Below are 15,880 nucleotides of genomic sequence, written 5' to 3' on the forward strand. Positions count from 1 at the left end.
CTCCAGGCTTCCCAGGCCACAGGCATTATTAGCACAATGACAGACCTGGAAAACTCTTGCTGGCAGGGAAGCAAAAAGCAAGCTTAAATGAGTCAACAAACTCTGCAGACTTCCTAGAACACAAACCCAAGCCTATTGTGGCTTTATGCAGCCACAGCTGAACACTGGGAACACGTGGAACAAGGATGGGGAGCTTCCCACAGAGAGGGTGCAGCTGAACCTACCGAGTATGGCACAAAGGACATTGTCTGTCTCTCCTCACTCCTTCTCCATAAGCATTACACATGATCCTTTTTGACAATGCATTTAACATCTGCTGGTAGCAAATCTGACTTTCCTGATCTTAGCAGTTTTCAAAAAAAAAGAAAAAAAAAAAGCATAGCTTCATTCCTTGGCATCATTTTAGCAGAGTAACAGACTGTTTTGCAAACAAAAAAATGTATTAATATATCATACACTGGCAGCAGGGCTGCTGAGTAGGAGATTGGAATTTGAAGAAAAGGACAGTAGGAGCAGAAAACAAGATTATATGCTTGCACTCTTTTCCACAAATCTTCTTTTCCTGTTACCACCCCAATCTGTCTCCAAACACAAAGGAATGGCTTTAGGAATGTTTCTTCTTTTGTTAAAAAAAACATAAATACCCATAGTTTACCTTGGAATTGCTCATGGCTGCACATGAGCACAGCTTTGCAACCCACTAGGTGACTACAGCCACTTCTTTCAGAGATAACTTTCACCTGTACTGCAACTGGAATGAGTATTTGTCCACTTCTGCCCATCTGTAGCTACTACTACACAAAGCTGCGTACCAAATTCACTACAAGTATTACCACTGACATCAGTGATGCCCTGGACTTTGTGGCCATTGGGCGAGTTTTTGTTTCTTGAGCCTTCCTATCTTTGAACGCTTTCTCATCCAAGTGTGTTTCTTTCCCAAAACACACCAATTTTCCAGAGCAAGGTGACAGTGCTCTCCAGACTGGACACATCTAGCTGCTCACCACCATTAAAAGGCAAATTGGAGGTGCACTTAGTAGAGGGGCAGCCAGGGACAAGGCTTTGCTTGACCCTCAAAAGTCAGTGCTAAGAGGTACAGACATCCACTGCAAAAGTAAAAAAAAAAAAAAAAAAAAAAAAAAAAGAATCAAGATCCCAAACTTCCTTCCTCTGATGAATGCAAGAGGCTTAAAACTCCACCTGTGAAATTTCTCAGTTTGGCAACCAGGTGGCTTTGAGTTGACTGAAGTGCAGACTCCACTGTAAGATGGTCTTTCTATGCATATCAAAGAAAACCATGGTGCAGAGCTTGAGAGTACACCACTGAAGACAACATCAGAAGCTTTTCCTTCATTTATTGGGAGCTATGTTTCTAAGAAGACTCTCTACTCTGGAAAAAAAAGCATAACAAATGAGAAGAGAGGGGGGACCTGCTAGGCTTGCTAAGTCCAGCAGGAATTTGGTGTGTGTGCCAACGCTGCAGAAGAACCACTTTCAAGGCTGAAGGCAGACCTCTCCAGCTCTGCTCACACATCATACAGTGCCAACTAGAAAAGCACATTCAGAGAAAACAGTTTGTGACTGACTTTACACCCGAGCAAAATCTGCCCCTTTAGGTGAAAGAAGCAGTCGAGGCACAGTCTCTCCTGTTAGTACTTGATCCTTTTTTAAACAGCGACGTGTTAGACAAGATTTCCTGCCTACAATCTGATCTGAAATATTTCTGGACTGTTACCATCATTTAGGAAAAATATCGAAACAGGAAACATTGGAATGCTGTTGATATTCACAATCAAGTACACAGTACAAACAGCATTTCCTTTACCAGAAGTGTTTAAGTCTCTCTGGTTCTCTATATTTACACTTCTCTTAAATAATCACTAATGCAGCCAAAGATAGGGACATTTTAACCACTCAGCTACCACTAAAAGAGAAGAGGATTACATAGATGCAGATGAACACACATAATATTTGTTTAGGTGTGAGGAAGAAGGACAAGATGAGCATACCACCATGCTTCCTCTAGAACACACCAGCATCCAGCTTTTTGCAGCCCAGGGGCTTCCTGCAGCAGAGATACTATGATGGTCCATACCGCCCTTTACCAATTTTACTTCCATAAATACATCCAGTCTCCTCTTGAACTCATGTGTACTTACAGCATTCACAGTATAGTCACAAACCACAAATGATGTCCCCACTGTCACAACAGCAGTGTCCCCTCATGGAACTGAAACCTTTGGCATGAGCTCTAACAAATGTCTGTAAAAATCCCTCCTGGCATAACCCTGATGCTACTCTGAACACAGATCTGATAGCATTTTGCACACATAGCTCCATGAGCAATCATTTAAAATTAATCAGGTATTAACTTAAAAAACACTAAAGACCCACAGCAACAGCTCCGGTTACAGAGCTGCTGCCCTGTCAGCTCAGGAGCCTTTGCCAGCAGCCCTTGCCAGCACAGCTGCTTTGTATGTGGATCCAGCTCATGAGCTATGACTGTGGAGCATGGAGAGCCAACCCAGGAGCTGGTGGTGGTGAAGCACAGGCGATATCCTTCCCTCTTTGTATCCAGGCAGCTGCTTAGAGACCCACGTTCACAAAAGATGTAGTTACAGAGGCCCAAGAGAAGATAGCTGAGGGCTAGGGATAAAATATCCTGATGAAAGAACGGCCAGGAATGATGTTGTGTGATGCACGACTGCCTTCTGGCATTAAAACAGTGCTTTTTTCTCTGAGAAATCATCCTGTGGCATCATACTCCCAAAAACAAACATCTCTAGCAGCTATCAAACCTCTAAACAAGCAAGCAGTTCTTCCCTAAGCAGAATCTTAATCCCAAAGAATAAAGAGGACCAAAGACTTCAAGGCCCTTATAGCCATCTAAAATGGATTTTATACAGAGCAATGGGCTACACTATTAAACCCTGGGGTGGAAGAGTAGTTAGATCATTGCTTTTCACTTCCTTGCACTATTGACACTCTCTTTGGCCATTTACTTGTCAGTCAGTACAGCAGCAGCAGTGCCTGTCACACACTTCATGGTGTCTCATTTAAAGATGGCTTTGAGAAAGAGTTGGGCAGTTTCAGCTCAAAGCCCTCCATGATTCCACTCAGCTGCACACACAGCTAGAAACCTGCCTCCAGGCAGCTTCAGCTTCCACACCCAAGGCTGATAAGGGCATGGGGTAGCCATAAAGTTAACAGCTTTGTAATTAACATTAGCAAACACATTTTACAGACTCAATGACCTGTAAGACTAAGCCTGCTCAGCAGCTAAAAGAACCCTGGCCTCCTCTCCTCTCTCCCAGCCACAACCACACAGCACTGGCTTGCAAACCAAGAAGTCAGACATTTTGGGGCAGCCAAGGAGCACTCCTCTGCAGAAAAGCTTCCATGTTAAGGGTCAGCACGAAAAACATCAGGGCTAGCAGTCTGCCATGCCATTCACACCACCTTTGCTTTGCTCCTCTCTTCTCTCTGTGAATTCCCCTCAATGAATTACCAGGCTTTTTTTGGCCAAGGCCCATAATTTTTTTCCTGACCTGGGAAATAATGTTGAATTGCTAGCATTATGCAAGTTACAGTAAAAGACTTCCCATTATCATGGAAAGGTCCCAAACAACTGAACTACTATGTTACTTGAGACATGCTTTTGCACCTCTCCTGAATCCACTGTGAAGTTGGTACCCACAGCCGCAGTTTAAACAAGGGTAAATCCCCAGCACCCCAGCAGGCTCTAGTACTTTTAAACTTCAAAACGAACAATTTTTGAGTCTGCATGTGGCAAAAACTAGATAATAGTTTGGACAGCACATAACCACATGTGTTAACTGCTAAATTACTGCAACAGGAAGAAAAGTAATCTCTGGTCATACCTCCTCTGCTACGAGTAAAGTTTTCATGAGACCTGTCTTGGATTTCTTGCTGTCGGAGGCCACAGAATAGGCTGACAGACTTTGACAACTTATCAGCCAATTTCTCACTGAGAATATTGTTTTCATAAGGTCAAAGTGCAGCAAATGCAAACAGCATTAGGATTAAAGGCTGAAAGGCAACACCCTCTTGCAACCCAGCGCCTGGCCTTACAAAGCAGTAAGAGGTCAGCTTAAACAAACCAATGCTGCCAAACCAAAACACAGCTACTGCTCACTCCACATCCCCCCCGTCTCCCCACCCACCACTGGTGACATACCTGCTAACCGTCAGGGTGAGTTCATCTGCACAGCCCTTGATTTTGTTCTGCGCCTCAAGGTGCGTCATGTTATCTGTGTTCACTCCATCAATGGCTATGATCTGGTCTCCTATACACAGGTTGGCTATTGCAGCTTTGCTACCTGGAGTCACCTACAAGAAAACAAAACAAGTAAGTATGCCTCCCAGGGACCAGCTTTTCAAGTAACATTTGAAAGACAGCTGGAGCAAACCGGGCTTCTCTTGCTGGTGCCTGAAAGCAAGGAAATAAAAACTAATCAAAGCAAACTGTTAGCAGGAATCTATCTGGACAGACATCTCTTAGAGCTCCTCTGTGAACATTAGGATCAGGATTCTGTTCTGGTACCTACAGGAAAAGATTTTATGGGGGGAGATGAGTAAGTGACAAAATAAGACAAGGGGGAATAGTTTTAAACTAAGACAGAAAGGTTTAGGTTAGATATTAGGAGGAAGTTTTTTTTAAGTCAGCTCCTAAATGGGGTCTAAGGGAGGTACTGCCAGGCTCCACCCCTTTTGGTCACACAGATGAATTGCCTTCACCTGTGCTCCCAGGGCTGAGCTGTTGAGCTATTCCTTTCCCCCCGTGCTCCATCAGTTGTTCAGGCTGTGACTCAGCAGTTGCCATACAGTAGTAGAGAGCAAAACCCTGAGAACACAGTTCCACACTTTACTGGATAGAGAGGTTCTCTCCAGAGCAGAAGGTGCTGAGAACAGACAGGAAGTTCTGGAACAGATATACCAGAAAAGGGAGAGAGAATCAGAGTTAATTGCAATCATGAATACATTTGTCTGCATCATGATCTCATCTGCTTCCTCCTTTGTGAGAAAGATTTGGGCACAAGATTTTGAATTGTGCCTTTAACAAGCTGGCACCCAGGAACAGGTGCAACAGCCTCACTGATTTCAGTATGATTAATCCTAAAGTGCTTGACCTAACAAGTGAATAGGGAGGCAGAAAGGCATCAGAAAACTCATTTTTAAAATGCAATTTGGCTATACTTTCCAAAAAATCATTAGCAACATCCCCAGCCTCCTATTCTGACCTCACATTGATATATCCTAATATATTAAATCTCCCTTTTTTCTTCATGCATGATGCTTTGTTTCCCAGATACACTCTAGCACTGCTAAAGTGCTGTTTGAGAAGTGATGGATGAGAAGGAGCTCAGGGTGATCTCACTGTGACCCCCAGGTAGGAGACACTATGCAGTAATGCCCCCGGTATGGTGCTCCTTGTGAAAAAAGAGCTCCCAGCTAAAACTTGGCATTTTCAAGCTAACAAACTGAAAAGCTTGCTCATTTTTCCCCTACTTCTGCTAAAAAGATGTCCTTTTAACAACACAACCTCTCTGGACCAAAACTATTGCCTGGACAGAGGGAGAAGAGTGGCAAATCTACTTGCAGCTTTGCAATCAGTATGTAAGATTTTGTGCAGCTTTAATGACTTCTGTGGGAGTTGTATCATGACCTTTCCTCAATTATTTAACAGGCAGAGGAAATGAGAAGGGTGGACTGCTCCCAAGCAGGAGTACAGATTAAAACATGCCTTGCAGCTGGGACACACCTCATTTATGAGTTTGTTGCAACTGGTATTCATTCTACACATTCATGCTAGGTTTCAGCATGCCGGAAAGCAGCTGAGCAAACCCTGCAAAGCTGTCAGACATAAACAAACATTGTTCACAAGATTTAGAGTGCTCCTAATGCAGGACTGGATGGCAAATCATTCCCCCTAGGGAAATATTCTCCTCCCAGAGGTGTCACGCATTAGCTGCAATCACTGCTTTCCCTGGGCTAAAAATGCTCAGCCAACAGGAAAGCACTGATGAAAAGACCAGACGAGGCACCAGGTGGACACAGAAAATCTGCTTTAAACACGAAGATTACTGTCTGCCAAGCTGCGGCCCTCAGCTCATCAGTGGCCCATAGGATCAGCCAAGCCTGCTGCCACTCCTTCATAGCCATTGCCTCTACAATATTTTCATGTAAAACTTGTGACAGGGATAGCCAGCAGACAGGAAGAAATCTTGAGCACCAGAAGGGGCTCACAGTTCTACAGTTCTCCCAGGATTTGGGAGCTGCTGTTTGACAAACCATAAGACAGACCCCTGGGGACAGCATTACACCTGAGGGAATGTGCAGGAGACATACTGTGGGTACTACCCTGGGTGCTGGGCCTTAACCCTAAGCCCGGGTTTCTCAATGCCTTTTATCTCCTCTAGAGATGGGATGAGGGCACATTACTCAGCCCTGTGAGGAGCACTGAGCTCAGAACACAATCAGCGATTCATTTTTGATCAGACGTGGTCAAGAATTACAGTGGACTAACACCACCACTGGAACTCTGCCGGAGGTCAGCTGTATGGTTTGCATTTAAAGGCTGACAGCCTATGCAGCTTTTGGCAGGCTGCTAGAAATGATCCTGTACCACAGGCAGCAGCTGAGCCCAAGCAGCCAGACACTAAGATGCGCAAAATCTCCCAGAGAAACCCCAGGAGCCACTGGGATGAGAGCGTGGTGTCCGCAGGGACATCTCAGCACTTTGCCCACTGTGCTTGTGGAGTCACATTCCCCTCCTGTGTCCACTCTGGAGGAATTTGAAATATGAGTGCTGTTCTCGACCAGATAAGAGCCACCGGCAGCACAAGGGCAATTACGCCCAGCAGGTACTGTGCAGACCTCTCCCCTAAGGGAAAGCCTAAAGGATGCACAGTAATGAAGAAGATAAGCAAATCTGCCATAAGAAAACTTGCTTTAAAAGCCAGCTCCTTTAGTTCTTGACATAACTTGCCCTGAATTGTAACCTTCCAGAAAGCATTCTCCTGCAACATCCATCTCCCACTCTGCCAGCATCACTCATAGCAAACATGTTTGCACAGAGCCCAGCACTGCACAGAACCCATCCCCCAGCCCTTTAGGATGATTAATGCTACTAATGATGCTGTCTTCCCTCTCACTGTACAGCCTGGGCTCATCTCAGTGCCATCAGTGTTGCTTCTGAGATACATTCACCTACCAGTTAAGTCAGGAAAACAGAAAGCATTCCTGTTTTCTGCTTCTGTTTGTGTGGCATCCCTCCCCACTCTATGACAGCAGGGAGGGGTGCTCAGAGCACTGGAAGATATTGGCTAGCTTACATGATCCAATGAGAAGGACTCCAAAAACAAATAGCCTACAGGTTCACAAGCAGCCCACAGATTGCAGACCACCTGGGGAACCTAGGGGCTGGGAGGCAGCAGCTGGCACACAGCTGGATACAGCTGCACTGGTTCATGGGAGGGTGAAGAGGGCTGGAAGGGGCTGTGAGGAGCACAACCTGCAAGCACAAGTTTTATCTTGTGCAAAGGCAGAGCCTCCTGCTTCATTCAAGGCAGCTCCCAACCAGCTTGTGCTTCCCACACTGCATCAAGCAGCCTCTGGCAGAGGGACTGCACAGCATCAGGACACTATAGCCAAACAAATAGCACTGCATATCCTCTAACATCACACCCTTAGGCTCCCTCAGGAAACAAGCCGTGCCCTACCTCCTGGCATTTGCTCCAAGGCAATTGTGTGAGACTTTGCCATTAGGTCATCTCACTGCTGAACAGACAATGCTGAGGCATGTTGAGCAGAACTGTTTGATACTGTATCCAAAACATCTCCCAGAGCTGTTGTAGGTGTTGCCCACAGAGTCAACAAGGATGCTCTGTCTGGCTAGTGCAGGCACGGTATTCATCTGCACCGACAGCAAAGCTGTCTGTGTTGAGCAGCTGCCACTAGGAAACACAAGCTCAGATTCATGGATGTGCCCTGTGTGCAGGAGCAGAGCCTTAGCAGCTGGGCCAGGAGGCATCTGCAGCTTCCACATAGCCACCTGAACAGGTGGGAAAGGTGGGAGATTGCAAAGGATCTGCCTGCCCCATGTTGTCTGTGGTGGCACAGATATCTAGACACAGCCAGAGCACCAACCCAAGTCCCTGCCACGAGCTCAATAAAAGTAAGAATGAGCTCAGATACATTTGTCAGCTTAGGGAAGAAGTAAATGAACTCCACAATCTACAATTATACTAATGCAAAGCTCAGTGTGGTAGACAACATCTAAGGTTACGTGATGGATGTTCACGTGGACCTCTTTTTTTTGCAAAGATCCTGCAGACTCAGGGTTGGTGTGGCTAGAAGAAGAACCTACATAATTTGGTCATACCACAAGGTAAAGATTAATGGTTGTGTGCACCACCTGGCCCCGCTCTGCCTTCCCTGCACACACACTTTGGACTCTGCCTTGCCAGTACAATCAGGAGTTTGCCAAGTTCCAGGTTTCTCACCACAGGTGGTTTACCTGCTGTCATTCCCCTGCACTGGAGCCCAACAGCAGACTTGTTTGTGACACGTTAAGCTCCAAGCTTGTGTATTTGGGCAAGTGCATTTACACACTAGGAAAAGCTTTCATTTAGCAGAGAATGAGATGTATCTGGCTGCTTACCCAGCTCCAAGCCTTCTTTATAAAACCTTTATCTGCCCCCATGCTAGCCAAACAGAACTACACTTTACATCTGCTGCAATTAATTCCACACATGCTCTCAAGCAAGCTTTGTTATTCCTCTGCAGGGACATATGGCATCTCCTCTGCAGATGAGGATCCAAGAAGCACCAATGGGAACAATAAGGAAAGCTGCTACCCACAGCAAACGAGGGAGGGAAAAGGTGGGAAGCATTTAAATGAAGAGCAGCATAGTAGAGCTCCTTATGAGTCAAGACACAGGCAGGTAAAGGTGCAGGGCCCTCTCTCTGCCCCACTCCCTATCCGTTCAGGAGCTCCCTCAGCTCTCTGCAGTTCCTCACAGACCCCACAGCCTCTGGCACCACCTGGCATTCTACACCTAGACACACATCTCGAGAAGCGATGAAGAGATAAGAAAACAAGAAAATTAAGAAGAACAGTGTGGGAAGAGATCCAGATAAACAGCACCTATCTGAGCTAGAGAGGAAAACCCTGCTGGGCCTCTGCCGGACCTTACAGACATGCAGCAACATACTTATAAGGCCACCAGCGACAACGAAACATCCCTGACGATCGGTTTAATCCTCCCCACCCACACACTGCTGTCTTACCATGAGTAATGCACTCAGCACAGAGTACTATGCTAAGCAGCCACGGCTTCTCCCAGCGAAAGCATGTAGCTGGGTCAGCAGACATCAGAGGCTATGAGAAAATGCAAACAGGCACGTTCCCCACCGCTGCTCACTGGGGAGTGGAGGCAAGTTCTTTACAAGCGGATCTGGGAGAATCCCCCTCCAGGCTGCAACTGCTGCATGTACTGCTGCAGTCGGATGCTGCCCAGCCTGGAGCTCACCCAGAGGATGAAAAGCAGGAAAACTCAGACACTGTGTGGAGAGGGCTGACCTCAGCAAGGCAATGCAAGATGCTGGTCAGACTCCCGACAGTGCATAGGAATAATGCTGGAGGCTGTGCATTCTCATAGTTCACTTTGTAACCTGCCTCACATCAAAATACAGATGCACAGAAGTAGAACGTTCTCTTACAAGGCCTCAAAAACATTACATAAATTGCTCATCAGCTGAGCGTCCCCTGATGGTTTATTTCATCCTCTAAATAAAACAACATGTGGTGAAATCAGCAACCATCTCAGATACTGTGTCACAGTCCAGAACAGCATCAATTGTTTATGCAGTTAAGGCCCCTCTTCATTTCCCTGTTTATATTGCAAGAAAAAAAACTTCCCTGTTTATACTAAGAGAAAAATAAATCCATTTGCTACAGTGCTTTTGACGTAGCACCCTTCAAACCCAAAGCATTTTACAAACTTTGCCCAGGGTACCCACATGGCCCGAGGGACATCCCTGCCTTGGTCCCACAGGGCAGGAAAACAGTTCAGGAACCAACAGATCTCCGTTTCTGTGCTATATATGAATTAAAGAAGCAGCTCCCAGCACTGAGAGGTGTGCAGGCAGTTCTGTAGGGCTAAGCTTGATATAGCTGCTCCAGCCCAGGCTGGTGGGTAAAAGCTGCATCCACAGCAGCTGTGCCTGAAGTCACCTGGGCCACCTCCACCCAGGCAGGCCAGCAGACACAGGGCAGATTGGTGAACAGACAGGGAGACAGCTCTTTCTGCAATACATAGCATCAGGCTCTAGGCATTCCTGCCAGATGCTCTGTGTCCTCGCAACTTCTGGCTGGTGACTGTTGGGCCCTGAGTAGCAAAACAGGGAAAGGCAACATTTCCATTACTGTCTCTGCCTCCCAGCAGCAGTGCAAAAGGCAGCTCAGGGAACACACCAAATTGTGCACTGGGCAGATCACACACACGTACCACAGCAGCCCAGCTTTTGCCGTAGTTTTGCTTCAAAAGCCCGTAACATTCCTGAAAATCCTACTCAGTCAGTCACGCATCTGCTGTAGCAAGGTGCTCCAGGCACCACCCAGGCCAACACTTGGCATCATGAATTAGGCCTACCTGCATCTCTTCACCAAGGTTTTGGGCCAGCACTGCTCCCTCAGAGTGTGACATCTGAGATGTACTGTCTCCATGCCTGTCTCACCCCAGCTTGCCCCACAGGTGGCTCAGTAGGTGGGCACCCCCAGGGCCGCTCCATCACACCTCAGCCAGGCCAGGTCCTCTTGGAGGAAGAATGTTAGCCAGCATCAAACTAACCCAGCAGCTCCTCACTGCAGGACATTCAGCCCTCCGTTGGGATCACCCAGACTAGTTTTGGCACTGTCTTTAGAAGTAAAACTGTCTTCAAACCACTTTTAAGTGGGAAAATGATGGGTTTCATATGAAAACGTAGACATAGAAGTGACCTGGCTTTGGCCAGTATCAGAGGTTATGACAGACACCTCTCCATAATGGAGCTGGGGGCTTCCTGGCCTAACAGAAATCCTAACACAACTCCCCTTCAGCTTTATTTTGGGTCAGGCATTTCAGATCTACACAACACTAGTACAAAACATAAATTCAGCTCAAGAGCAGGATTTATGGGACAGTGCCATGTATATATTCAACTGGAAACAGAAATCCACTGTGTTTATCAAAATAAAATGCAAATAAACAGGAAAAAGCTTGTATTACCTGAAGGACAGAGGGGGATGGGCTCTGTTAACCATGTTGCTTTATTGCACGTCTCCCCATACAGCACATTCCTTGCTTCCTCCACCAGCCTTGCTGGTCTCACAGGAATTTAACTGGGAACCACCCTGTACAGCTCTACCATCACCCTGCAGTGTGTCCATCCATGGCTCAGATGGGATTTGGGAAAAGCTCTGCACCACTGACTCACTGCATGTTATCGAAAGGCACATATAGACAGAGGTCTTCCCTACTCCTGTAAGGGCATTACAGCAAGCACTGTCCTAGGGGTCAGAAAAGCACACTGTGTTTTTTCTGAACAAGGGCAGTAACAAAATATCCACCAAAAGCATACAGCGCTTAAAAGGAAAAGAGACATCTGTAAGGCATCTCTTTGGAAAGGATGGGAGCTCTATGAGCAAGTCTCATGCACAATACTTGTGAAATTCTCACGCTTGCCCTCACAGGTCCAGCACAACCCCAGAATCAGGAGCGTGCCCACAAGAAGATGCTGCAATGCATCTGAGTCTGAAGCAGTTCTGAACATGTGGCTCAAGTTGAAGGGGAGTTAGAGCAAGAGACAAGAAAAGAGCAGCTGTAGAAATAGTATTGTGTTTCATCTGCTACTGTCATCATACATAATCAGACATCAGTACCACATGGCCACTGCTGGCCAGGAGCTGAGGGGCAGAGCAGGTTGCTCCGTTGGCTCTGTGCCCACCACACCACTGCTTCTCATCCTCCTTGGCCCTAGAAATGAGTCATCGAGCTTGTTTTTACACCCCAAACAGTCCCACCTCTCTCCCACCAGCAGGACTGAGAGAAGTCCTGCTGATGGCAGCCAGTGGTGGGGAAGACAAGACAGCAGGAGGCACTGAGCTATAATGGAGATAGGGGCCATAAAAACCAAGACAAGCAGAGTAGCTCACCCTGGGCATGACACTGCCCAAGGCAAAATCTGAACTCCTGACAGGCAACACAGTCTGAACACAGACACTTTGCTTCAAAGAGAGGTGCAGGGCACCCAACCCAGGTCTGTGACCGAAGGACCAGTAGAAAGATTGATAGCTTGAAAGTCTGGAGGATGAATTAAAAGCACCAGAGGAACTGCCAATTGCCAAAAGCAGAGAGGCTTGTTCTATTACATTTCAGCCTCCAGGGTCACAACTGGTTTCTCACAAGACAGTTATTTCGGCCACTTCGCTGATCTACATCCCTTGGTATGCAACCACAAGCACTGACAAAGACAGCCAAGGAGAAGAGGTGGGAGCAGCGAGGTAGGGCTACAGGCATACTTCTGCCTGACAGTCTCACTGGAAGGAAACGGCAACAATTACCAAAACAATGCAGTAAATATCACTTCCCTTACGCTAAAGCTACTTTCATGTCCAGAAAAAAAAGCTTTACAAGAATGTGGCATTATTACTGCAACTGAAAGAGATTAGAGACAAAATTAACAACAGCCCCCCTCCTGTGAATCTGACAGCACTGCTGTCCCTGGAGCCTTGTGGCATGCAGGGACCACCAGCAGCAAAGAGCCCAGGATGGGGGGCATTTAGAAAAAAATAATACATTTTGCCACCTCGTTTCTCCAGGAAGGACTCACAGAACACAGCAGCCTGGTCCCACTGTCTTCAAGGTTGGATGGGCCCTGGGCAACCTGAGCTAGTGCTTGATCTAATGGTTGGCAACACCACCCTGGCAGGCTTTTGGAAGTGGGTGGTCTTTGAGGTCCCTTCCAACCCAAAAACATTCTGTGATTCTACGAAATCTCATGGGCCCCAGCTGAGGAAGGGCCATGGGATATCAGACGTACTTGAGATGAACACAGCATTGGATGGAGACCAGCGGGCAGCCCAGATGGATGCTGAGCAGCACACCTCTCACCAAGGGATAGGTGACCAGGAGCTCCTCATCCCCAGCTTCTTGGAGGCGCCTGACGGCAGTGCGGGGCAGGGCACAGTGACGTCTGTATGCAGGTGGGTACCGGGACAGAGAGAGCGAGGCCACAGCCCAGTCCTGGTGCTTAGCAGGCAAACACTCGAGTAGAGATAGGCAAACTAAGTTATGCCAATGTAATCGCTTTGATGCGAGGCTTTAGCCATCATTTCCTAACTCATTTTTCCTTAAGTAGGGGGTAAGGGGCTTAAAACAGAAACAGGGAGAGGCACTTAACAGAGGTTAATATGGCTTCGGTAAACAAAGGATTTTCTATCTATACATGGCAAGTAGAAGCAGACGCGCGTCCCGCCAGCAGCACGGTCGGTCCCGCGACGTGGGCTGCGGCGCCCCAACCCCTCGGGGAGAACGTGGCACCAGGCGAACACACCTGGCCGCGGAAACAACTCCGCCCTGTGCCAGCAGCCACCTGCCGACCCCAGCTCGGCTCCCACAGACACACCCGCCGCTTTGCTCCGCGCCGAGCCGTGCCTGCCGGCAGAGCGCACGGCCCCCGGGCAGCCCCGGCGCCCAGCACCGCCCGCCCCGGCCCCGCGCAGCCCTACCCGTGAGATGGTGAGGGGCTGCTCGAAGTCCCGGCCGCCCACCAGGCGGAAGCCCCATGGCCCGGGGCCCGTCAGCACGATGCGGTGGGTTCCCATGTGCACGGCTACACCTCGCGGCACGCCCGGCAGCACCGGCTCCGCTCGCTACGGCTCTTCTCCGCTCGGCACGGCCCGCCTCCGGCCCCTCCCCTGGCTGCTCGCCCCACGGGGCTGCCTGCGCGGCTCCAGGAGGAGGACTGAGCCCTGCTCTGCCCTAGAGGCGAGGCAGCATCGCTGGCTGGGCTTCACCGGCGGTAAAAGTTTGGGGAAAGAACAAAAAAAAAAAAAGTAAAAACCGTCCCGCCACAATTTAAAGTGAGATTCTTCCTACAGCAGTTTGCAAGGCTGAGCACGTCGCGGGGCAGTCTCGGGCTGTAGAAGCGCTGCCTGCCGGCCCGAGCACAACACAGACCATTCCATGCGGGAGCGGCACCGCCGAGGTACAACTTTGGGCAGCGCGGCTGTTAAGGCAGAACCCAACGGTAGAACTAAGAAGAGGCTCCAAGGGGACCTTAGGGAGAAGAACACTTTCTCTTTCATTTATCTCTGATTTGTTGTCGCTGTAGGCAAAATTTTCCTTTTTTTTTTTTTTTTTTTGTTTCTCTTTTTTTTTTTTCCTGATGCCCTTAGGGGCACAACCAAAAGGCAAAGAAAGCATTCTTCCTACCAGCCAGCAGCAGCTGAGGTAGATCACACAGGTGCTGCTTATCTCGCTGCTGGGCACAGGTGAGAAGGATCTGCCCCCTTTCTGCACACATCTACCCTTCATAAACGTTAATCACTTACACCCTCTCAGCCTCTCCTCACAAGATGTGCACCAGGCCCTAATCACCTCTGTAGTCTCTGCTGAGCTCTTTCCAGTGATTTTGTGCCTCTTTTGTACTGGGTAAGTAGACTGGTATGGAGAGGGACACAACAGAGGTCTTCAGTGGAGGTAGATGTCTCCTTGTGCCCAGGAACACACATGTACTTCCCCCTATGTCTTCTGGCTCTTGCTGAAGACAGCTGCTGCAGACAAACCAGGGTACCACATCGCTCTCAGCAAATGATTTCTGCCTTCTCTCCTCACTGGGGCCTGCTTAATACCACAGAGCATGGTGGGGTGCTCTAAGGAATAAGCCCCTTGCACAGGTCACAACGGGAGCTGGTGACTTGGTGCCCTTTCTCTCACCCTGGGGCAGTGGTTTCCCCACACAGAGCCCCAGTCATGCCCTCAGGGAAGTCCACTGAGGAGGGTAAGATGCTACAGCCAGGTTCCTCACCCACTCCAGGCACAACAAAGCGAGGGTTGGGATAGTGGGTGCTGTAGCACAGTGATGGCAGCTGCTCTTCTGCTTTTTCTGCATGGTAGCCTGCAAAACTGAAAAATGTTCCCAGCCCTGCTTGGAACAGCCTTCCTTTACTCTGCAGGGAAGAGTTGTTTCTGTGAGACACAATCCAGAATTCCCAGCCAGCTGTTCTGCCAGAGGGCTGGGAGCTGTGGTATGCACACCACAGACTTTGCCTTCAGTCAGCGCTGTGGCAAGAGCTGCCTGCGTAGAGTGCAACTATTTGGCAACCTGAGGGGCTGCAATGCGACAACGTCTCTTGGTGGCGTCTGTGTGGACCTGAGTCTCCCAGCCCTGCTTCCCTGAGTGTGACCAAGTACAGCACACATCAGGTTTAGGCTGCACACAAAACCAGGGCAGTAGGATGAGGCTGGAGGAGAGGCATTAGCAGGGAGTTAACATCCTGGAGAGCAATCACCCCACTGAAGGTGCCACTTATTGACTCCTGGGCTTCATGTCCTCTTCACACTACAGAGCTACCACAAAAGCAGCAATGGGCACCAGAGGTCAATAACTGAATGCAGAGGACACAGCTGCCGCCTGCCACCCTAAGAGAGGGCCAGGGGGTAAAACTACTGGCAAAGGCACCTCTAACTTCCATAGGCACAAGGGCAGAGAAGAATCTGAACACTGTGAAGTTTCTGCCTTTGCAAAAGGCAGTTTTCTTTTCACCTTTGCAAAACACTGGGATCAGGTGTGTTCCTGAGCTGCCAGCTCTGCA

General features: G+C 48.4%; 1 protein-coding gene across 1 annotated transcript in view; it reads right to left on the bottom strand.

Annotated features, from left to right (window-relative positions):
* The window catches only part of PDLIM1 (PDZ and LIM domain 1), a 36,223-nt gene extending 22,294 nt beyond the window's left edge, over nt 1–13,929 (bottom strand). The window contains exons 1-2 of the mRNA XM_042818743.1: nt 13,793–13,929; nt 4,199–4,350 (exon numbers count right to left, since the gene is read on the bottom strand). Coding sequence (XP_042674677.1) covers nt 4,199–4,350; nt 13,793–13,888 — 248 coding nt within the window. The 5' untranslated portion in view covers nt 13,889–13,929. The remainder of the gene's footprint in view (nt 1–4,198; nt 4,351–13,792) is intronic.
* Between the last annotated feature and the right edge of the window lie 1,951 nt (nt 13,930–15,880).

The sequence above is a fragment of the Centrocercus urophasianus genome, unplaced genomic scaffold (genome assembly GCF_019232065.1).
Source record: "Centrocercus urophasianus isolate 14NV4802_14NV808 unplaced genomic scaffold, USGS_Curo_1.0 seq_17, whole genome shotgun sequence".
NCBI classification, from domain to species: Eukaryota; Metazoa; Chordata; class Aves; order Galliformes; family Phasianidae; genus Centrocercus; species Centrocercus urophasianus.